Source organism: Mauremys mutica, chromosome 3 (genome assembly GCF_020497125.1).
Source record: "Mauremys mutica isolate MM-2020 ecotype Southern chromosome 3, ASM2049712v1, whole genome shotgun sequence".
NCBI classification, from domain to species: Eukaryota; Metazoa; Chordata; order Testudines; family Geoemydidae; genus Mauremys; species Mauremys mutica.
The window spans coordinates 5561990-5580388 of record NC_059074.1 but is presented as its reverse complement, the minus strand read 5'-3'; the positions used below and the strand labels follow the sequence as shown (position 1 = coordinate 5580388).

At 53.6% G+C, this 18399-nt stretch overlaps 1 protein-coding gene across 1 annotated transcript in view; it reads left to right on the top strand.

The window, feature by feature from the left end:
• The window catches only part of OTOF (otoferlin), a 193203-nt gene that overhangs the window by 123815 nt on the left and 50989 nt on the right, over positions 1-18399 (top strand). The window contains exons 8-18 of the mRNA XM_045010229.1: positions 224-350; positions 688-742; positions 4019-4150; positions 5698-5760; positions 6409-6493; positions 10520-10679; positions 13824-14010; positions 14312-14498; positions 15121-15344; positions 16566-16674; positions 17501-17684. Coding sequence (XP_044866164.1) covers positions 224-350; positions 688-742; positions 4019-4150; positions 5698-5760; positions 6409-6493; positions 10520-10679; positions 13824-14010; positions 14312-14498; positions 15121-15344; positions 16566-16674; positions 17501-17684 — 1513 coding nt within the window. The remainder of the gene's footprint in view (positions 1-223; positions 351-687; positions 743-4018; positions 4151-5697; positions 5761-6408; positions 6494-10519; positions 10680-13823; positions 14011-14311; positions 14499-15120; positions 15345-16565; positions 16675-17500; positions 17685-18399) is intronic.

Sequence of the window (18399 nt, the reverse complement as noted above, 5' to 3'; positions counted from 1 at the left end):
GTTAATTATATGCAGCACAGAAGCAGACTTCCTCTCTCTCGGTTTGAAAACTGTTCCCTGTAATTTGAGGCAGTGACTCTTGCCTTTGCATTCTGGGTTGGAGGAATAGGAGTTACTGACTGCCCTTGGCTGAGCCGTTCGGTATTTAACGCGCTATTATATAGAGGAGACACGGGCACCAGGGAAATTCATTCTTTTGCCTGTGTTCGTGTGCGTCCATCAGATGAGCCTGCCATTCTGGAGACAGAAGACCTGGACCGGAAAGCCATGCGGCTCGGAGGAGGCCTCGACCCAGACACCATTTCTCTGGCTTCGGTCACAGCTGTTACCACCAACGTGTCGAATAAGAGGTGAGGGAAGGATGTGAGCCAATACGAGACAGGAAGTGACATCACACGTCCCACAGTCCAGATGCACATTCCGCTTGCGTTGAGGGTGGGGGGTGAAGAGCCAGGGTTGTTACCATGATGGCTCTTTAAAGACCTGCCTGATAGTTTGCCACCTGCAGAAGGCAAAACTCGGGGCGGGGGTGAGGGTGGGGGTTCATATCGCTTACATCCAGAGAGAGAGGCAGGAAGAGACTCTACAACTTTGCAAATAGTTTGTCAAGGGCTCCACATCTGCAGCAGCCAGAATACGCTGTTCCTCTCTTTGTTTTATGACCATTAATTTTCCCCCCCTTCAAAGGTCAAAGCCTGACATTAAAATGGAGCCCAGTGCTGGCCGGCCAATGGATTACCAAGTAAGTGGAGCCGCTGTGACCCCTTTCCTACCATCCACATGCTCCTGGGGCTAGAGGCTGGGGGGAGGGGGCCGGAATGCCCTGCTGGGGAGGTTAAAAGAGGGAGGGGGAGGAGGAGACTCCCTGAGAACATTTGGGGGAACCTCCAAACTCAGTCATCTGCCTCGCCGCTCTCAGGCCAGTTGGGAAGTTTATTGCAGACGGGCTAGAAAACAGTGCACGCCAGCGGCTGAGGAAAGGCTGAGGATGCTCAGGCCAGACGTTCTCCAGAAAGGAAGAGAAGACTCATTCGGGCAGCCTGGGAGAGGGTCCTTTGATTAGGGGAGGGGCAGAGGCCCAGCCCCGCCTGGTGAGCTGAGCTGCGCGCCCCACCCCATCCCAACCGAGCAGCTGGCAGGTCAGGCCGTGGGGCCGAAGGCGTGGGACAGAAACGGGTGATGCCCAGGGTTCCATTTATTTACAGAGTGTGTCTTCATTTCTGTTTGTCCCGGCCTGCGGGGGGACTCTCTGGTCTGAAAGGCCAGGATGTAACTTATGGCTAGGGTCTGACACGGAGACCTCTGAAGCAGGCTCCTGTCTGTTATAGATAGCTACAAGGAGATGCCTTTAGGTCTAGGGAACATTACATTAAAGCTTGGGTGAGTGGCCACAAAAACTTTATTTATTCCTCCTTATTGGAAAGAGTCACCAAGCCACATCTCATGACCTGCGGCTGGGCTAAAGATCGGCGCTTGTCACTGTGGCGATTTCTCAAGATGATGTATTGACCGTAGGGAGCACAGGATTGAGACCCTCAAGGATTCACTCTTGGGACCGTCAGCCTCCATAATCCCAGGTCTCTAGCATCCTCTGAATTAAAGGAGCAGACCTGTGCCAGAAAAGGGCTGACATCTGCATGAGCCCATGTTTCCATCTTCCCCATGTTTCTGGTAGAGGGTGACAATGCCCGGCTATCCATGTGCAGAATACGGCACTTCACCTACCCACCGAGGGGTCTGGTCGTTCTGAATGACCCTTCTGAAACAGCCTGGGGAGGGCAGCTCATGCCAGGGAGTCCTGGAGAAGTCTGGCTGCTGACTGATTGGCTGGATTGTATCCGTGGTCCTTTGCAAATACCAGGCAGCTGCCTAGAGAACCCTCAAACGTCTAGATCACAGCTGGTCAGGGGAAAGGGACACGACTGACTCGCTCGGCCACAGGTGGACTTGTTGAGCATTCCACCAAACGGGAGAATGCCCCAGGAGGGCATCGCCAGTGGATGGCCAGTCCCACGCGGGAGCAGCAGTGTAAATAAAATTAGGCAAATACAACAGAGACATAAACCAAAGAGTTTTGACTATAAATTGAACCGGATCGGGAGGCTAATGGGGAGCCAGTTTAGCTGGGGTAATGGAAGTGTCAAGGGGTACAGGGGAAATGCAGCTTGCTGGTAAATTCTGAACCAGTCGCAAGCAAGAGATGGAAGAGCAGGCAGGCCAGCTGGGAGATCATTGCGATCCTGCAAGACCAAGGGAGACGTGGCGTATGTGCTGGGTTGGGTCACAGACACCCCTTTGGGACTGCCACCCGATGTGCTGAGCCTGCCTCTAAGCCTGTTTTTCCTGGAAGCTTGGGACTTCAGTGCCCTGCCTGGTTTGCCAGACACACTAGCCTGCTACAAACACAGACCCAGGTCTGAACCACGTCCCACAAAAGCTGCAGGCTTAACTGAAAACAGCTTAAGAAGTGCTCCTGTCTCCAGCATTCAGATACCCAGTTCCCAATGGGGTCCAAACCCCAAATAAATCCATTTTACCCTCTATAAAGTTTATACAGGATAAAATCATAAATTGTCCGCCCTCTATAACACTGATAGAGAGAGCTGCACGGCTGTTTGCCCCCCACCCCAGGTATTAATACATACTCTGGATTAATTAATAAGTAAAAAGTGATTTTATTATATACAGAAAGTAGGATTTAAGTGGTTCCAAGGAATAAGACAGAACAAAGTGAATTACCAAGCAAAATAAAATAAAACACGCAAGTCTAAGCCTAATACAGTAAGAAAGTGATAGATAAAATCTCGCCCTCAGAGATGTTCCAATAAGCTTCTTTTACAGACTAGCCTCCTTCTAGCCTGGGTCCAGCAATCACTCACACCCCTGTGGTTACTGTCCTTTATTCTAGTTTCTTTCAGGTATCCTTTGGGGGTGGAGAGGCTGTCTCTTGAGCCAGCTGAAGACCAAATGGAGGGGTCTCCCAGGACTTTATATAGTTTCTCTGTTGTGGGTGGACACCCCTCCCTCCCCCTGTGTAGAATCCCAGCTACAAGATGGAGTTTTGGAGTCACATGGGCAAGTCACATGTCCATGCATGACTCAGAACTTTACAGGCAGTAGCCATTGCTCACATGTTACCTTGAACGTCCCCAGGTAGACTTCTTAGGTCGATTGGAGTCTTCCAAGGTCCATTATCCATTAAGAGTTTCTTGACTGGGCACTTAACTTGCACATTCCTTTCTCAAGAAGCTGACCAAATGCCTTACTAAGGCTACTTAAAATCAAACAAGTACACAGCCAATATTCATAACTTCGAACACAAAAATGATTCATTCACACAAATAGGATGAATAGATTCAGTAGATCACAACCTTCACAGAGATATGTTACATGGCATACGCATATCTCCATAAAGCATTATGGGGTGCAGCATCACAGCATAGTCTGGAATGGAGAAAATCACGATAGCGTGGAGACGGGACTTAGTCTAGAAGGGCTCATCTCTGAGGTGTAGAAGAGCTGGCAACGACAAAACGCAGTCAGGGGGCGCACGGGGCTTGTTTGCTAACCCTCAGTAGATCTATTTTCCATAACAAACAGGCTTTTGCTGAACACCTAAAAATTGTAGGAAATCAATTACATTTGAGGACCACAGTCCCTAAACCAGTGTGACCCGGGTGTGAGCCAGTGGAGAGTGTCCATATGCAGAGCCGCACTGGCTGAGCTAAATCGGTTTAACTTCACTCCATGAGTGAAATGAGAGCAACTTCATGACCAGGCCTCAGAGGACAGGCCCTGGCCTAAATAAACTCACGTCCACTCCAGACCAGGGTGTGAGGACATCAGCAGCATGGGGGGAGGGGAGCTGACCCTGCCTGGGGTCTCCAGGGCTGTTGCTCTGGCATCTCCCCGCTAGCACTGATTTCACATCAGCAGGCGGATGCAGGCCAGTGGGTACCGCGGAGAAGCGACGAACCCGGCTCTCACAAGGGTGGGTGTCCCTATCTCCCCTCCCCAGGTGAGCATCACAGTCATCGAGGCCCGGCAGCTGGTGGGGCTGAACATGGACCCCGTGGTGTGCGTGGAGGTGGGGGAAGAGAAGAAATACACATCCATGAAGGAGTCAACCAACTGCCCCTACTACAACGAGGTGAGCTGGCCTCTCCCCAGACCTGGCTCCGGGCTCGGAGTGCTGAGCCACACGCCTTGGCTGTAGGCAGATGAAGGGACCGCTGAGCTGGGCGTTTGCCTTCTTGGGTCAGGGTTAGCAGAAGATAAAGGTGGGATCTAGCCACTGATAGTCACAGGACACCTCACTGGCAATACCCTGGGCTTGGAGAAGTGCTGCCTTGCTGACTAACGAGCCAAATACTTGAGATTAAATGCCCCTTCTGTACTGCTCCATGGGCCTGGTGGGGCTAGCTGCCCGGGGCAGGAGAGGCCGTGGGGCCTGCCCCACGTTCCAGCAGAGTGCTGGCTCTTCAAAGCACGCCAGCACTACAGAAAGTGGCTTGCTTGGCTGTGGGCTTTCCATGCGAACGAGGCAGTGCCTGGCCCAGGGTCCGTCCACTCTGAACATACGTGTCCTTGTGTTCGGGATGGGTCTGTGAGTGCCTGGGACATGGGCAGTCATGCCAGTGATTGGAGCAGGAGTCAATAGCCAGGAATCAGAGCCCAGGCTTAGGATCCTAAGAAGGGCAGTCAGGACCAATGGTCAGAGCAGAGTCAAACCTGAGGCTGGGAGTAGCGGGGGAGTTTGCCGTCAGGTTCCAGGCCAGGGTCGACGCCAAGGGTCTGAGTTCAAGTCAGGTTTCAGGGTCCGGGTCAGGAGGCAAAGTTCAAATCAAGCCTGCAGCCAGTTCAGGAGTAGGGCTGGTCCTGGCACATGCAGGAGATCCACCGTGTTGCGTGGACACATCTTGGACCACCCCTTGGGAGCCAATAAGGAGACAGGAGGCTGCTGCCTGTCACAACCCTTGAGGCAGGACTTCCTGTGGTCTGTGTCCACCGTGAGTCATGGGCAGTAGAGCGCGAGCTAGTTACAGCTGCCCTGGGTGACGGCCTGGCGCTGTTGCTTGCCTGGTGGTTCTGCAGCCGCAGGTCCTAGATGTCAGAACTGGAGTGAGGAAAGGCTGGAAACAAGCAGCCGAAGCGCTATCGGAGCCAGGGGCAAATGCTTTGAGCAGCCTGTCTGCTGACGCTTCCTCCCCATCGGGCAGCCTGCTGCAGGCCACCCGTGCTCGTTGGGTCCCCCTGAGTCTGGTTCTGCTGCAGGCCCTGCTTCCTGACAGGGTCAGGGGGACGGAATTCAGAACCGGATCCCACCTGCCCCGACAGCACCTGTGCAACCAGGATGGGCAAAACCCCAATGCCTCGGAGTGCTTCTACAAAGAGAGAAAGCGTCTGTTCGCTTGATCTAGGCTGAATTTACTGACCCTCGTCTGATTTATCCAGTTTTCATTGTGGATCATATTTTCCATTCCATTTGACCACAAACGCTGTCATTTTCTAAGGTGATTTGGATCTTCCTTCCACCCCCCCCTTCCGCCCCCCAGTCCCACCTCCCCAGCAACTTCTGTCGCCCAGAGCCAGTCCCATGTGACGGTTGTCTCTGGTAGCGAGGGCTGGTCGTTGGCAGCCATTTTGACGTTCCCTCCCTCTGTTCCCCCTCCCTTACGGCTTCCCTTTCCTTTGCAGTACTTCGTCTTTGATTTCCACGTGCCCCCGGACGTCATGTTCGACAAAATCATCAAACTGTCGGTAAGCGTGCACAAGCGAGTGCATGAGCGTGTGCGTGCGAGGCGTGTGCGCGTGCATGAGCGAGCACGTGTGCCCTTTCACTGCCCTTTCCGAGTATTGGTGGAAAGAGTCCGTTTCGCCTGCCTGTGGCGTTTGCAGGGAAGGAGAGCTCAGGAAGGAGCTGGAGGATGCTGCTGTCAGCCACTGTGCAAGCTTCCCTGACCAAGAGCTTTGCCGGTGCCCCTCTGTCCTGGCCCCCAGCCCCCTCTGCTAGTCCAGGGCCCTCCGTTATTCCAGGCCTGGGTACACCCACGCGGGGCTCGCTTGTAGACTAGAGCACATGCTGCAGTTCCGGTCTCAGCACCTCGCTCCCAGCCGGTTCACCTTAGCCCCATCCTGCTCTTCCAGTCCGGTCACACGCCGCTCAGCATCCCCCTGCCATTCCGGTCCTCGGCAGAGACGCTGGGTTTCGCCGTCTGTGGGCACATGCTCAAGAGAGACTCAGAGAACCACCCCCGCCATGTACCCATCTCGTTTATGACATTCCCAGATCTGGGAGGCTGAATCCTCGCTCTGGGACCTGCTGCCCCACTCCCCGCACGGCTGGGCTTGGGGGCGGCGCAGTAGATCTGTGCGTACTGACTCGCTTGTGCCTTTGTTGGTTGAAAGGTCATCCACTCTAAGAACCTCTTGCGCAGTGGGACCTTGGTGGGCTCCTTCAAAATGGATGTTGGGACTGTTTACACGCAGCCTGGTACGTAGCAGTGGCTTGGGGAGGGGGGGTTCATGGCTGGGGAAACGTCTGTGCTCAAACCCCACGTCGCTAACAGAGGGGTCAGTTGAAATGGAGAGAAGGGGATGGGGGCGTAAGGCTTTGTCAGCGCTCGTTCGGGATGGCTGCCGTGCTCACGAGCGATGTGCCGACAGAACCTTCGGGCCGCCCCCGTCCCACGGCGTGTTTCGTTCTGCCCCGCCAGTGACGGAGGGAGCTGTTTGATAGGCCTGTCAAGGAAAAGTCGCCCCGTCTGCTTTCTCCCCTGAACAAGAAATGTTACTATTGGGACTCATTTGGCCCGTCCCTCCAGTTGGCAAGGCAGGGTGGTGACGCTTCTCGGGGCTATCCAGGGCTGCAAGGCACCTCACTACCACCTGCCAGGCTGAGGTCCCTGAATCCACCAGCCCCCGGCAGTTCGAGCGCACCCCACCCACCCGACATGGGCTCTGCTGTCCCTCCACAGGTTAGCAATAGGCACACCCTGAGCCCGCCAAGCTTCCCCTGGAGCACCCGGCCCCTGGTCCACTGGACACTCCCCGTATTGACAGATACGCTGTTCCCAAAGGACTGGGACACCTGCTGGGATCCCTTCTGAGACCTTTCCCGCTCGGCTTCCCCAGAACACCATGTCCAGTTCTGGGAGGACACTTCGTCCAGCTCGCTGGGATCCAGAACACTCCCTTTGCCTCTGGGGTTCCTCAGTCCGGTGCCTTTATCTGGCACACCGCAAAGCTTCGCTGGGCTGATCAGACTCAAGCATCGGGGCTGGGTATAGGATGTACCACACGTCCGAAGTTCCAGACAGCTCTTCCTTTCGATGTATTTACACACTGTGTGGCAATTGCTCTACATCAGCGCTTCTCAAACTTCAGCAATCTGATTTAAATCCCCATTTAAATCCCCCCAGACCCCCCGCTCAGCCCCAGGCCCTGCTCCCACCCCACCCCTTCCCCCAAGGCCCCACCCCTGCCTCACTTCTTCCTGCCCCCCATTCCCCCCGCCCCTCCTCTTTCCCACCTCTTTCCACCCCCTCCCCTGAGTGTGTCCCGTCCCCGCTCCTCCCCCTCCCTCCCAGGACCTCCTACATGCCGCTGAACACCTGATCCCCGGTGTGCAGGAGGCACTGGGGGGAGGCAGAGGAGTTGATCAGCAGAGCCAGGGGCTCCGGACATGATTCCACCCCCTCCCCTGAGTGAGTCCCCTCCCCGCTCCTCCCAGCAGCTCCTGCACACTGTGGACGAGCTGTTCTCCAGCCTGCAAGAGGCACTGGGAGAGAGAGGGGAGGAGGAGGAATTGATCAGCGGGGCCAACGGACCCCAGTTTGAGAAACGCTGCTCTACATTACACCACACATGTTGGGCTTGGCTACTTGGCAGGAACCAGTCCCTGCACAGCATGCTCTGGCCATGTGCTGTGCATGTGAAACCTGAGCTTTGCATCCCAGGTTTCTCTTGTCCATAGTCCCTAGCTGCTTTTCTTAGCGAGCACAGACCTCCTAACTCCCTATTTACAGCTTAACCTTCCTTTCACCTTCCCAGTGATGCCAACTAAGAAACGAGGCAAGTTACTTATGTCAAACTAGGCCGAGGGCACCTCTGCTTAGCAGTCACATCTCCGGATCACTCGCAGCACTGAGATATTAGAAAGACAAGGTGGGTGAGGGAATATCTTTAATTGGACTGACTTCTGTTGGGGAGAGAAGTCAGTCCAATAAAAGATATTCCCTCACCCACCTTGTCTCTAATATCCTGGGACCGCCCCAGCTACAACTGCACTGCATGCAGGGCTTAGCGATGTTTATTGTGAAAACAAGCTTACGCTTATTTAACAAAGAACAGAGAGAAATTATTGCAAGTAGGTAGAAGTATTGGAAACAATTGGTTACATCTAAACTAAAATCATAATACTCCTTCTAGAGTCTAGACTTAACTAACAAGACACCGTCTTCTCTAAAACTATGAGGAGTCCGGTGGTACCTTAAAGACTAACAGATTTATTTTGGCAGAAGCTTTTGTGAGTAAAAAACCCACTTCTTCAGTGAGGTTTTTTACCCCCTCTTCAGTGAGATTTTTTATGCACAAAAGCTTATGTCCAAATAAATCTGTTAGTCTTTAAGGTGCCACCGGACTCCTTGTTGTTTTTATGGATACAGACTAACACAGCTACCCCCCGATACATCTTCTCTAAGGATGTTTAGCTCACTCAAAATCTTTTTCCCACTGTTTTTCTGCCAGGTTGGCTGTGATCCCTTTTTACGTTCTCAGCTTGTCTCCTAGGGGAAGGAAACCATGTATTCCCTTGCATTCTCCTGATCTATCTGACTAATTCTGCAATTTTCCTGTTGTGTCTTCCTTCCTGGAAACTTTGAGATCTCTTGTCTCCGCAGTCTTGATAAGCTGATGGCTCTGTATGCAAAGAGCCTTACATCCTAAGATACAACATGCACAATGGTCAGCCAAGGAGAGATAAGTGTCTCCTAACCCTGCCTGAACAGAACCTATTTGTCACCTTCAGCTGACCTGTCTTAACTTATGTACCTTAAGAGCATAGTTTTCAGTATAGATACTTAACTTGTTAAATAGGATCCTTACATATGTTCCGTGATGACTAGTTGTTGGGAGAGACCTCACATTCCACCCTTTGGCCCATTATTATGTAGACATCAGCTCCAGGGGATCCCTATAAACCCCTACACACCACTTAGACCTTCCGCCAGTTGGCATCAAGTGATCCCTGAATCGCAGGGCTTATCTAGACCCAGGAGTCACAGTGGGCTTGCCTTGGAAGGAGATATGTCATAGCTAACACATTTAAGAAACCTCTAAAAAGGGCCTAAAATTACTTTTTTTCTATACAGAATAATGGTGCAATTTTAAGGCGCAATAAGTCACAATATGCCAAAGGTTGTATCCCATTGGAAAAGGCTCCGCCCTTGGTTTTCCTGTAGGCCATGGCCCTTTCACTCTGCTCTGGCACCGTGAAAGGGCCCGGACCATCAGGTGTACTCGAGAATCAGGCCCCAGGAAGTTCCCATCGCTAATTGCTGCGTTTCACAAGACAGTGGCCCACCACCCTGCCTCTTGTCCAGGAATGAATCTCACCCATCCGGCACCTTGGCCGGTGTGAAACTGGGGAGAAATGGCACGTTTGGGGTGGGGTCCGAGGAAACCTGTTTGTGGCAGATTGATTTTTTTTTTTAAACTGACAGCAGCATTAGTGTGTTAGTGGTTGTCCCGGCTGAGCTGGATTGGTGGGCAGAGTGCAGGTGAAACAAGCAAAAGGGTGTGAAAAATGCACTTGATAAGGTCACTCCACAGTTTATCTATCATATGGGTATTGCCTCCACTGAGAAGCTATGAGCACTTCACAAAACCCTGATATAGCTCTCAAAATATATAGGCATTGGAGTGGGCTCAGGAGAGCTTCAGATTCAGGCAGCTAGTATTTTACACAGGGCCACCCAGAGGATTCAGGGGGCCTGGGGTCTTCCGCAGCGGGGGGCCCCCGCTTCAGCGGTAATTCGGGACCCACCGCCGAAGTGCCCCGAAGACCCAGCACTTCGGCGGCAGGTCCCGCTTCGGCGGTAATTCGGCGGCGGGGGGGTTCTTCCACCCCGGAGCGGAAGGACCCCCCACCACCAAACTGCCGCCGAAGACCCGGAGCGGAAGAAGCTCTAGGGGCCCAGGCCCCACGAGAGTTTTCCGGGGCCCCCGGAGCAAGTGAAGAACCCTGCTCCAGAGGCCCCGAAAAACTCTCGTGTGGGCCCCTGCCGGGGCCGGGGCCTGGGGCAACTTGCCCCCCCCCCCGGGACAGCCCTGATTTTACAGGCTAGATCATTGGGATTTTCCCCTTTGAGAAAGATTTTGAGCATAGAAAGCACGGAGCGCCATCTGTATTCCTCACGCCCACATGGAGGACGCAGAAAAGGGTCGGACAGTTTCCTACCCACAAATAACCCCCAGACTTTCTTTTGGTGACTGACTTTCCCTGCCTCCTGGCTTCCAGAGCACCAGTTCTACCACAAATGGGCCATCCTGTCCGACCCCGAGGACATCACGGCCGGCGTGAAAGGGTACCTGAAGTGTGACGTCGCTGTGGTGGGGAAAGGGGACAACATAAAGACGCCGCACAAAGCCAACGAGACAGATGAGGACGACATCGAGGGGTGAGGCGGTGCGGAGCCAGGCTCACCGCATTGGAATTAGCCGCACGCTTTCCCTACCTGTTGGGTTTTGTCTGTCTTCCAGCTTGCCACAGCCACCTCCAAACATTTGCCGTCTCTCACGGTTCATGGACCATCCTTGTGCCGCGGATCCCCATGGGGTAGATTGATGGGTTGCAGGGATTTGGCGGGGAGGGATAGCTCAGTGGTTTGAGCATTGGCATGTTAAACCCAGGGCTGTGAGTTCAATCCTTGAGGGGGCCATTTGGGGGTCTGGTCCTGCTTTGAGCAGGGGGTTGGACTAGATGATCTCCTGAGGTCCCTTCCAACCCTAATAATCTATGATTTGTAACAGGGCTTCCACTGCTAGGTCACCAGTTCCAATCCAGGCCAGAGCAGTCATGACTGACAGCCAAGTTGGTGTCCATTGGCAAAACACCTTTGAGAGGTTAAACCATTGCTCCAGCAGGCAGGGCTGGCTTTAAGCCAATTCCACCAATTCCCCTGAATCAGGCCCCACACCCAGTGGCAGAGCTGCCAGGGGGTGGGGCAAATGCCTGAGAATCCCTTCCCTGGCTAGAGGCTCCTTTTAAATTTTTACTCACCCGGCAGGGCTCTGGGTCTTCGGCAGGGGGTCCTTCACTCGCTCCAGGTCTTCAGCAGCACTTCGGTGGCAGGTCCTTCAGTGCCACCGAAGACCTGGCACGAGTGAAGGACCCGACACCGAAGACTTGGAGCGCCACCCGGTGAATACAAGCACCATGTGTTTTTTTTAACGTGTTTTTGTTTTTGTTTTTTTTAGTCATCCCTCCTGGGTCCCCATCGAAACTGTTCAAATCGGGCCCCACGCTTCCTAAAGCCGGCCCTGCCAGCAGGCCACCTTGTTGGCAGCCTCAGCAAAGATGCCAAGGACTGTGGGGCCAGGGAGGCTGTCTTCCCCTCTAGAAAAGGGGGTTGTTGTAGCTTCTGCCAGGTGGAGCCAGCAGCAGTCAGTGCCGGGTTCAATAGCGAGGGGTTTCTTTTCAACACTACAACACAGAACCGGCTCGAGCCCCCACCCAGTAACCTGGGAAATTTATACTCCAATCCTGGGTGCCTCTGAGAGGCAACACTTCCCCCTCACAAGCACAGAGTCTGAGTGTAGAAAAGAAACTTTTAATGAAAGGAGGGAAGTCACCTGACATTAATTAGGGAAAATGCCACAAGCGGGATTCATAATCATAACACTGTGAGCAGGATGCCCACCCCGGAGTGCGTGGGGCAGAGCCTTCTGCCTCATGTTCCTGAGTGCTACAACCAACAACAGTTCCTTTACTATAACCCCCTCTCCTCCCTCACTGCACCCCACTCACAGTGGTTGTCCTTGGCCAGTGAGCACCCAGGGCTCAGAGGTGCACATGGGTGAGTTCCTGGCAGCCTCACTAGCTGCTCATTCACTGTCCGACTGTCAGTCACCTTCTGCTGCCACCTGCCTCTCTGCTGTGACCTTTGCAGAACCATCTCTTAGTGATTATCAGCTCTGTGCAGGCTTGGGAGAAACACTGCCCCGGTGCAAGTGACGTCAGCTCCTCTCTGAGCACTTTAACGTAACAAAAGTCTCCTAAGGAAGCCTATTTAGCTTAATTTTTTAACAGTGGGTAGAAATAGCTTAAACCTGACCAAAAACCTTTAGCAGAATTCCCATGTCCTGTCTGAAAAACCTGTCCCCACCCCTCTTATGGTCACAGGCCTTGGGCATTCAAGCCCCTGGCTTAGCAAGTTCCTTCAGCTGAGGGTGACCCCTCAGTTGGGACAAGCTCAGCACAGTTCTGCTCCCCTTTAGTCACACTAGGAAGATAACAACATTAGTAACAGCATTTCACTACCCCTGCACTCAGTGATTTGTAACCCAACACCAGCCAAAGCTGATCACTTGGAGCTCCACAACTCCTGTCTGCTGGATACCTATGCAGAGCAGGTGTGTTCATGTAAATACAGTTTGCTCCCGAAGTCTCTCCCCTCCTGAACTAGTTGTCGGGAGAGAGTTCATTCAGATCCTGCTTAAACTCATTGGCAGGGTACTGCAGGGAAGCTGTCTTGCCACTCCCAATGCTGGCCTGGGTCTGTGGGGGACACGGGTGGGAAGCCTGTAGAGGGGTCAATGCAGAGCACTGAAAATCCCTACAAAATCCTCGGGAGAAAAGTCCATGAGGTTCAAAACTTAGTTCAGCCCCACAGACCAATGAAATGGCTCTAGCAGTGCCTGTGCCCTTTAAAGCCAAACTCCGGGTCCCTGTCTGGTTACCTAGCATCCCCCTGGTTATATGGCATCCCCGGCAACCAGGCTAGAAGGGACATCCCACGCCATGTGCTGCAACCACCCCAGGCTTTATTCTGGCCCCATCTGACATCACTGAGGTTGCAGAGGGGTGACTGAGGGCGCAAGCCGGCCCATTTTTGCCCAGCAGGTAGTGCTATCCACTGCTGTAGCCAGGAAGTTACCCCCGCCTCGCCCCAGACAACATAGTGATGTAAATAAATAAAATAAATAACTTGCTGAGCCGTAGAGGGGCCGGAGCGGCATTCTGGCACTTTTGCCACACGGAGGATGCCATTTTGTTCTCAAAAGGGCGTCCTCTGCTCAGCGTGATGATCACGCTACATGGAAGATACCATTTAGTTGAGGAAATGGCATCCTCTGCTCGGTGCGTGGGAGGTCGCGCTAGCGGGGGTGTTCCCGCACTGGCGGGGGCGTTCTGGTCATTGCCCATTCAGAATGACACCCCTTTAAGCAACTTATCCCTGGACAGATCTCAGGGTAGAAATAAATAGCAAGGCCAGAGGCCAGATGGATGAGAACCTGTTCATGAGATCCAGCCCATTGGTCACATGCATTGCAAGGCCAGATCCATGGGGAGCCCTGCATAAAACGGCCGGTCTCCATGCTGAATCGGGGGGTTGGCAGAGATGTAGCAATGAAGCCAAGTAGGCTCCAGACGTGGTCACCCATCGACGCTCTTCAGACGGCAGAGCGTGCAGGGGAAGCTGTTCCCACTTCTGAAAGTCTCGCCCCCCGAGTCGGTCCCTCAACCACGGCGTGACTAACCAACTCCTCCCCTCGGGCCCAGTGATCACCTCCAGCCCTGTCTGTCTGTGTCCATGTTGCAGGAACCTGCTTCTTCCAGATGGCGTCCCTCCAGAGCGGCAGTGGGCCCGTTTCTACATCAAGATCTACCGTGCGGAGGGGCTGCCCCGCATGAACACCAGCCTCATGGCCAACGTGAAGAAGGCACTTATTGGGGAGAACAAGGATCTGGTAGACCCCTACGTCCAGGTGCTGTTTGCAGGGCAGAAGGTAAGCGGGCTACTTGCTGAGCTGTGGCACTGGGAGATCCCCTGGGAGAGGCAATCACCAGGCAAAGCTTCCCCGTTTGCCACGTTCCTCTGTTGTGTCCAAACACCGTGAACAATGTTGTTGAGCACTTTGCGATAGTCACCAGTCATGGGACGGTCCCATTGCTTATGCTGGGAGGGGGAATCGCTGGCTCAGTGCATGGTCCATTGGTTACCACCGGCAGGGGCAACAGGCGAAGGCAGCCTAGTGGCATTAGCCTAGGCCACTCCGCCATCCTGCTCCCGCTCTTCCCATCCGACAGGGGAAAACGTCAGTGCAGAAAAGCAGCTATGAGCCCCTGTGGAACGAGCAGGTCATCTTCACGGAGATGTTCCCCCCTCTGTGCAAGCGGCTCAAAGTCCAGATCCGGGACTCGGACAAGGTCAATGACATGGCCATCGGCACCCACTTCATCGACCTGCGCAAGATCTCCAACGAAGGGGACAAAGGTAGAGCCTGGGGGCTGATCCTCCACCCTGCTGGAAAGGGCCGACATGACGGCGTAGGCACCACTTACCTCCCCCTTCAGTCTAGAGATTAGTGAGCTTGGGTGCCCGGCCTGAGAGGCCTCGCTTCAGAAAGAGCTGCGCACCCATCTTCTGCAAATCAGGCCCTTGTAAGACATCCCCAAACCCACTAGTCACTTTCACAAGCTCTGCCACAGGCAGGTGCAAATCTAATACACTCCACCTTGTTGTTGTTATTTGTATTACCGTAGCACCTCTGAACCCTAATCGGTGCTAGGCTCTGTACAAACGCAGAACAAAAGTCCACCCTGCCCCAGAGAACTAAGCAGCCAAGTGTAAGATGAGAGGCAGCAGATGGAGACAGGCAGGTGGGGGAGCACAAGGAAACGGTGAGATGATATTGGTCAGCGTGATGATAGGCAGTGGTATTTGCGCACCGGCAGCCTGTGTTCACACGCACACGTCTGGGCACACGTCAAAGCACGTACCGGTGCAATTGTGCACATTCACACAGACCTCCATGCCCACGCCACTCAGGTGAGGCCATTTCCTGGGGTTTGCACTGCCCTCACCCCGTTCACCAGGTGTGTTCTCTCTGCTGCAGGCTTCCTGCCCACCTTCGGCCCAGCCTGGGTGAACATGTATGGCTCCACCCGGAACTACACCCTGATGGACGAGCACCAGGACCTGAACGAAGGCCTGGGCGAGGGCGTCTCCTTCCGCGCCCGGCTCCTCCTCAGCCTTGCTGTGGAGATCCTGGACACCAGCAACCCAGAGATCACCAGCTCCACCGAGGTGCAAGTGGAACAGACCACGCCGGTCGCTGACGTGAGTCAACCCCGACTTTCCCTAGCTGGCTCCCGTAACACATCTTAAGAGTTGACGGTCAGGTTGCTTCACCCCGCCAAGGCCTGTTCACCCCTTGTCTCTCAGTGCAGCAAGCCTGGGGCAGGGCAGTCCTGCCATCCCTGTAGAGATGGGCCGTTTCTGTGTCATTCCAACCCTGGCCCCTATTGGGACAGCTACCAACAGGGAAAGTTAGTGCCAGCCATGGGGTGGTTTCTGGGATCTGGAGACATCGGTCCTGTTAGAAACAGGTCACCAGAGACCCTGGTTTCACACGGCTACCAAACAGCCCTTCATGCGGTGACAGCTGTGTGTCCACTCCGCCCCCCCCCCGCACCACCTCTTGGCGGGGATTGAACCAGCGACCAAGCAGTGAAAGGTTCCGTATCTAGAGGTGAACGACATTTTTCAACAAAAACATTTTTTTCGGCCAAAGAAAAAATGTAGATTTGGCAAACCCAAAACGTTTTGCCATTTTGTGTTGATTTCACTGAATGGTTCGTTGAGGGAGAAAGAAACTAAGAACCAATTCTGAACAATGGCGTCCTTTTGTTTCAGACTTTTTGAAATGAAACATTGCCATTTTCAGCTCAAAACGCCTTTTGGTTTCAAAGTTTCCTTTATTTCTTTTCTTTAAATCAAAAACCTTGAAAAGTGTTCCAAATCAAAACCAAAACGTTTTGTGGGACCTGAAGCGTTTGGGATTTTTACCTTTCAGGTCATGAAAAGTTTCACAAAATGTTCATTTTTGGTCCGACCCAAAATGATTTTTTTTTAAATTGCAAACAAACTGAGAAGCCTGTTATTCATCCAGCTCTGTTCTTATCTCATAACCAATCTCAGCACGGCCCGGAAGGCCTAAGAGAGACTAAGCTACCCTCTAGCAGCCAGAGGGGTGCGCCACAGATCAAGATTAAGGTACATTAGCAGTGCAGCTTGGGTTGCTACTGCTCATGTTGTGAATAAACGCAGCCCTTCAGTCTGTAGGGCTGTGAATCTGGCATCTTTTATTGGCAATAAAGTCCACTGGAAACCAACAAAACTGCCTCCCTGAACTGAGAGCTACTGTGGGTACCAAAACACACTGCCAATTTGCAGGCTTCACAACTGCTATGTAGAGGGACCTTGTAGTTGCATCAGCCAGTTCAGCCAGTCCCTAACGCCCCCTCCCGCCATGTTAACAGCCAGTACTTTCGCCTGCAGAACTGCACTGGCAAAATGGAAGAGTTCTTTCTCTTTGGAGCCTTCCTGGAGGCAACCATGATTGACAGGAAGATCGGGGACAAACCCATCAACTTTGAGGTCACAATAGGTTGGTATTTTTGTGAAATGGGTTTCAATCAATGGAGTCGATGAAATCCCAGGAGAAGGCCCATGGCCCAGGATGCAGTATCGAGGGTCAAAGGAATCCTCCATTGTCAAGAGGGTTGGTTGGCTCCGTATCTACGCTAACACGTGACAAAGCCAGGCAGGCTGACACACACCTTCGCTGCACTAGAAAGAATATGATCACCACGTTCTATGGGGGTAAACGTAACCCACCAGGCCTGATCCGCACATGACGACAGGCCTCCCCACTGGCAGACGTAGGGTCTGTCTACACTGCAATCAGAGGTGAAACCGCAGCACGTGTAGACATACCTGAACTAGTTTTGATCTTGCTAGCTCCAATAACGGTAGCGGTGAAGCCACGGCAGCACGGGCTGGGGAAGTCCACCTGAGCCCCGGGCTATGTACGTAAGTGGCTAGTGGTCCAGGCTGCCCCAGCTTCGCTGCTAGTGCTGCTGGAAGTAGCTCCAGCAAATCTCGCTCAGGCAGGTCTACACATGCTGCGGTGGTGTAGACGGACGGGAAGTCATCAAGCTCAAGCTGTGGTGGTTCCTGCCTTTAGCGCTGGAGAACTTGGTGCAATCCATCCTGGGATGAAATAAATACCAAGGAGGGAGAGAAGATGTTCAGGAGTCTGGGATATGAGCCCCGGTCAGTGTTCACGGTCGCTGTACCTCCCTGACCTCCCCAGGATCCCTGGGGGAAATTCCGCCCCATCCTAAATCCACAGCGTCTGACGGACCTGGGGCGAGTCCCACCCATGGTGGGCTGAGAGGGTAAGGGTTTCCTTTCGCCACCCTCTTCCCAAGGCAACTACGGGAACCAGATCGACGGCATGGCCAAGCCCAGCCTGAAGAAGAAGAAGGAGGGCGGGGACGGCGAGCAGGAGGACTCCGAGCTGCTCCAGCACTCGAGCGAGGACGAAGCCGATGATGACGGGGAGCTGGTCTCCGTCTCCTCGACTCAGCCAATGAAGCCCCTGATCACTGACAGGCAAGTGTGCCTGGCTGGCCAATGGGATGGGGTGTTGCTGAAGGTTGGGGGGCGGAAGATAAAAGAGGGGGGACCCTTGTGGTGTGTAATTAGATCGAACAGAATTTGGGGTCTCCTGCCTCCCAGGCGGTGGGGAAGCAGAGTGACTGGGCTCCTCCCACCCTGCTGGCTTCATTAGGATACACTACAGTGCAGTATCGGGTGAGTTTGGTGCTTCAAACAGATGGGGATTCTGCCTTCTTAGCCATCAGCAGGGTTACAGGAGAACAGGTTAGGCCCTCCAGGCAGAGAAGCTGCTGGAGCTCCGGGCAGCTTTGAAGGGTCCCTTCTGATCTGTGCTCCAGCACGCAGCCGAGAGAGGCCAGCTGTGGGTGTTTGACTGCAGTATAGACAAGCCCAGAGAGACTAATTGACTGATCCAGGGAATCTCTGCTGGAGCAGAGAACGGAGCCCAAATCTCCTGAGACCCAAGCTAGCACTCTAACCACTGGGCAGTCCTTCCTCCCTTAGTGTCAGTCTCCTTCCTTAGAGGTTTTTAAGATCAGGCTTGACAAAGCCCTGGCTGGGGTGATTTAGTTGGGGTTGGTCCTGCTTTGAGCAGGGAGTTGGACTAGATACCTCCTGAGGTCCCTTCCAACCCTGAGCTTCTATGATTCTATGATCCCTCTGCCTTGTCTATTCTCTGTCCACACTCCACCTCTTCTCCTGCTCTCGA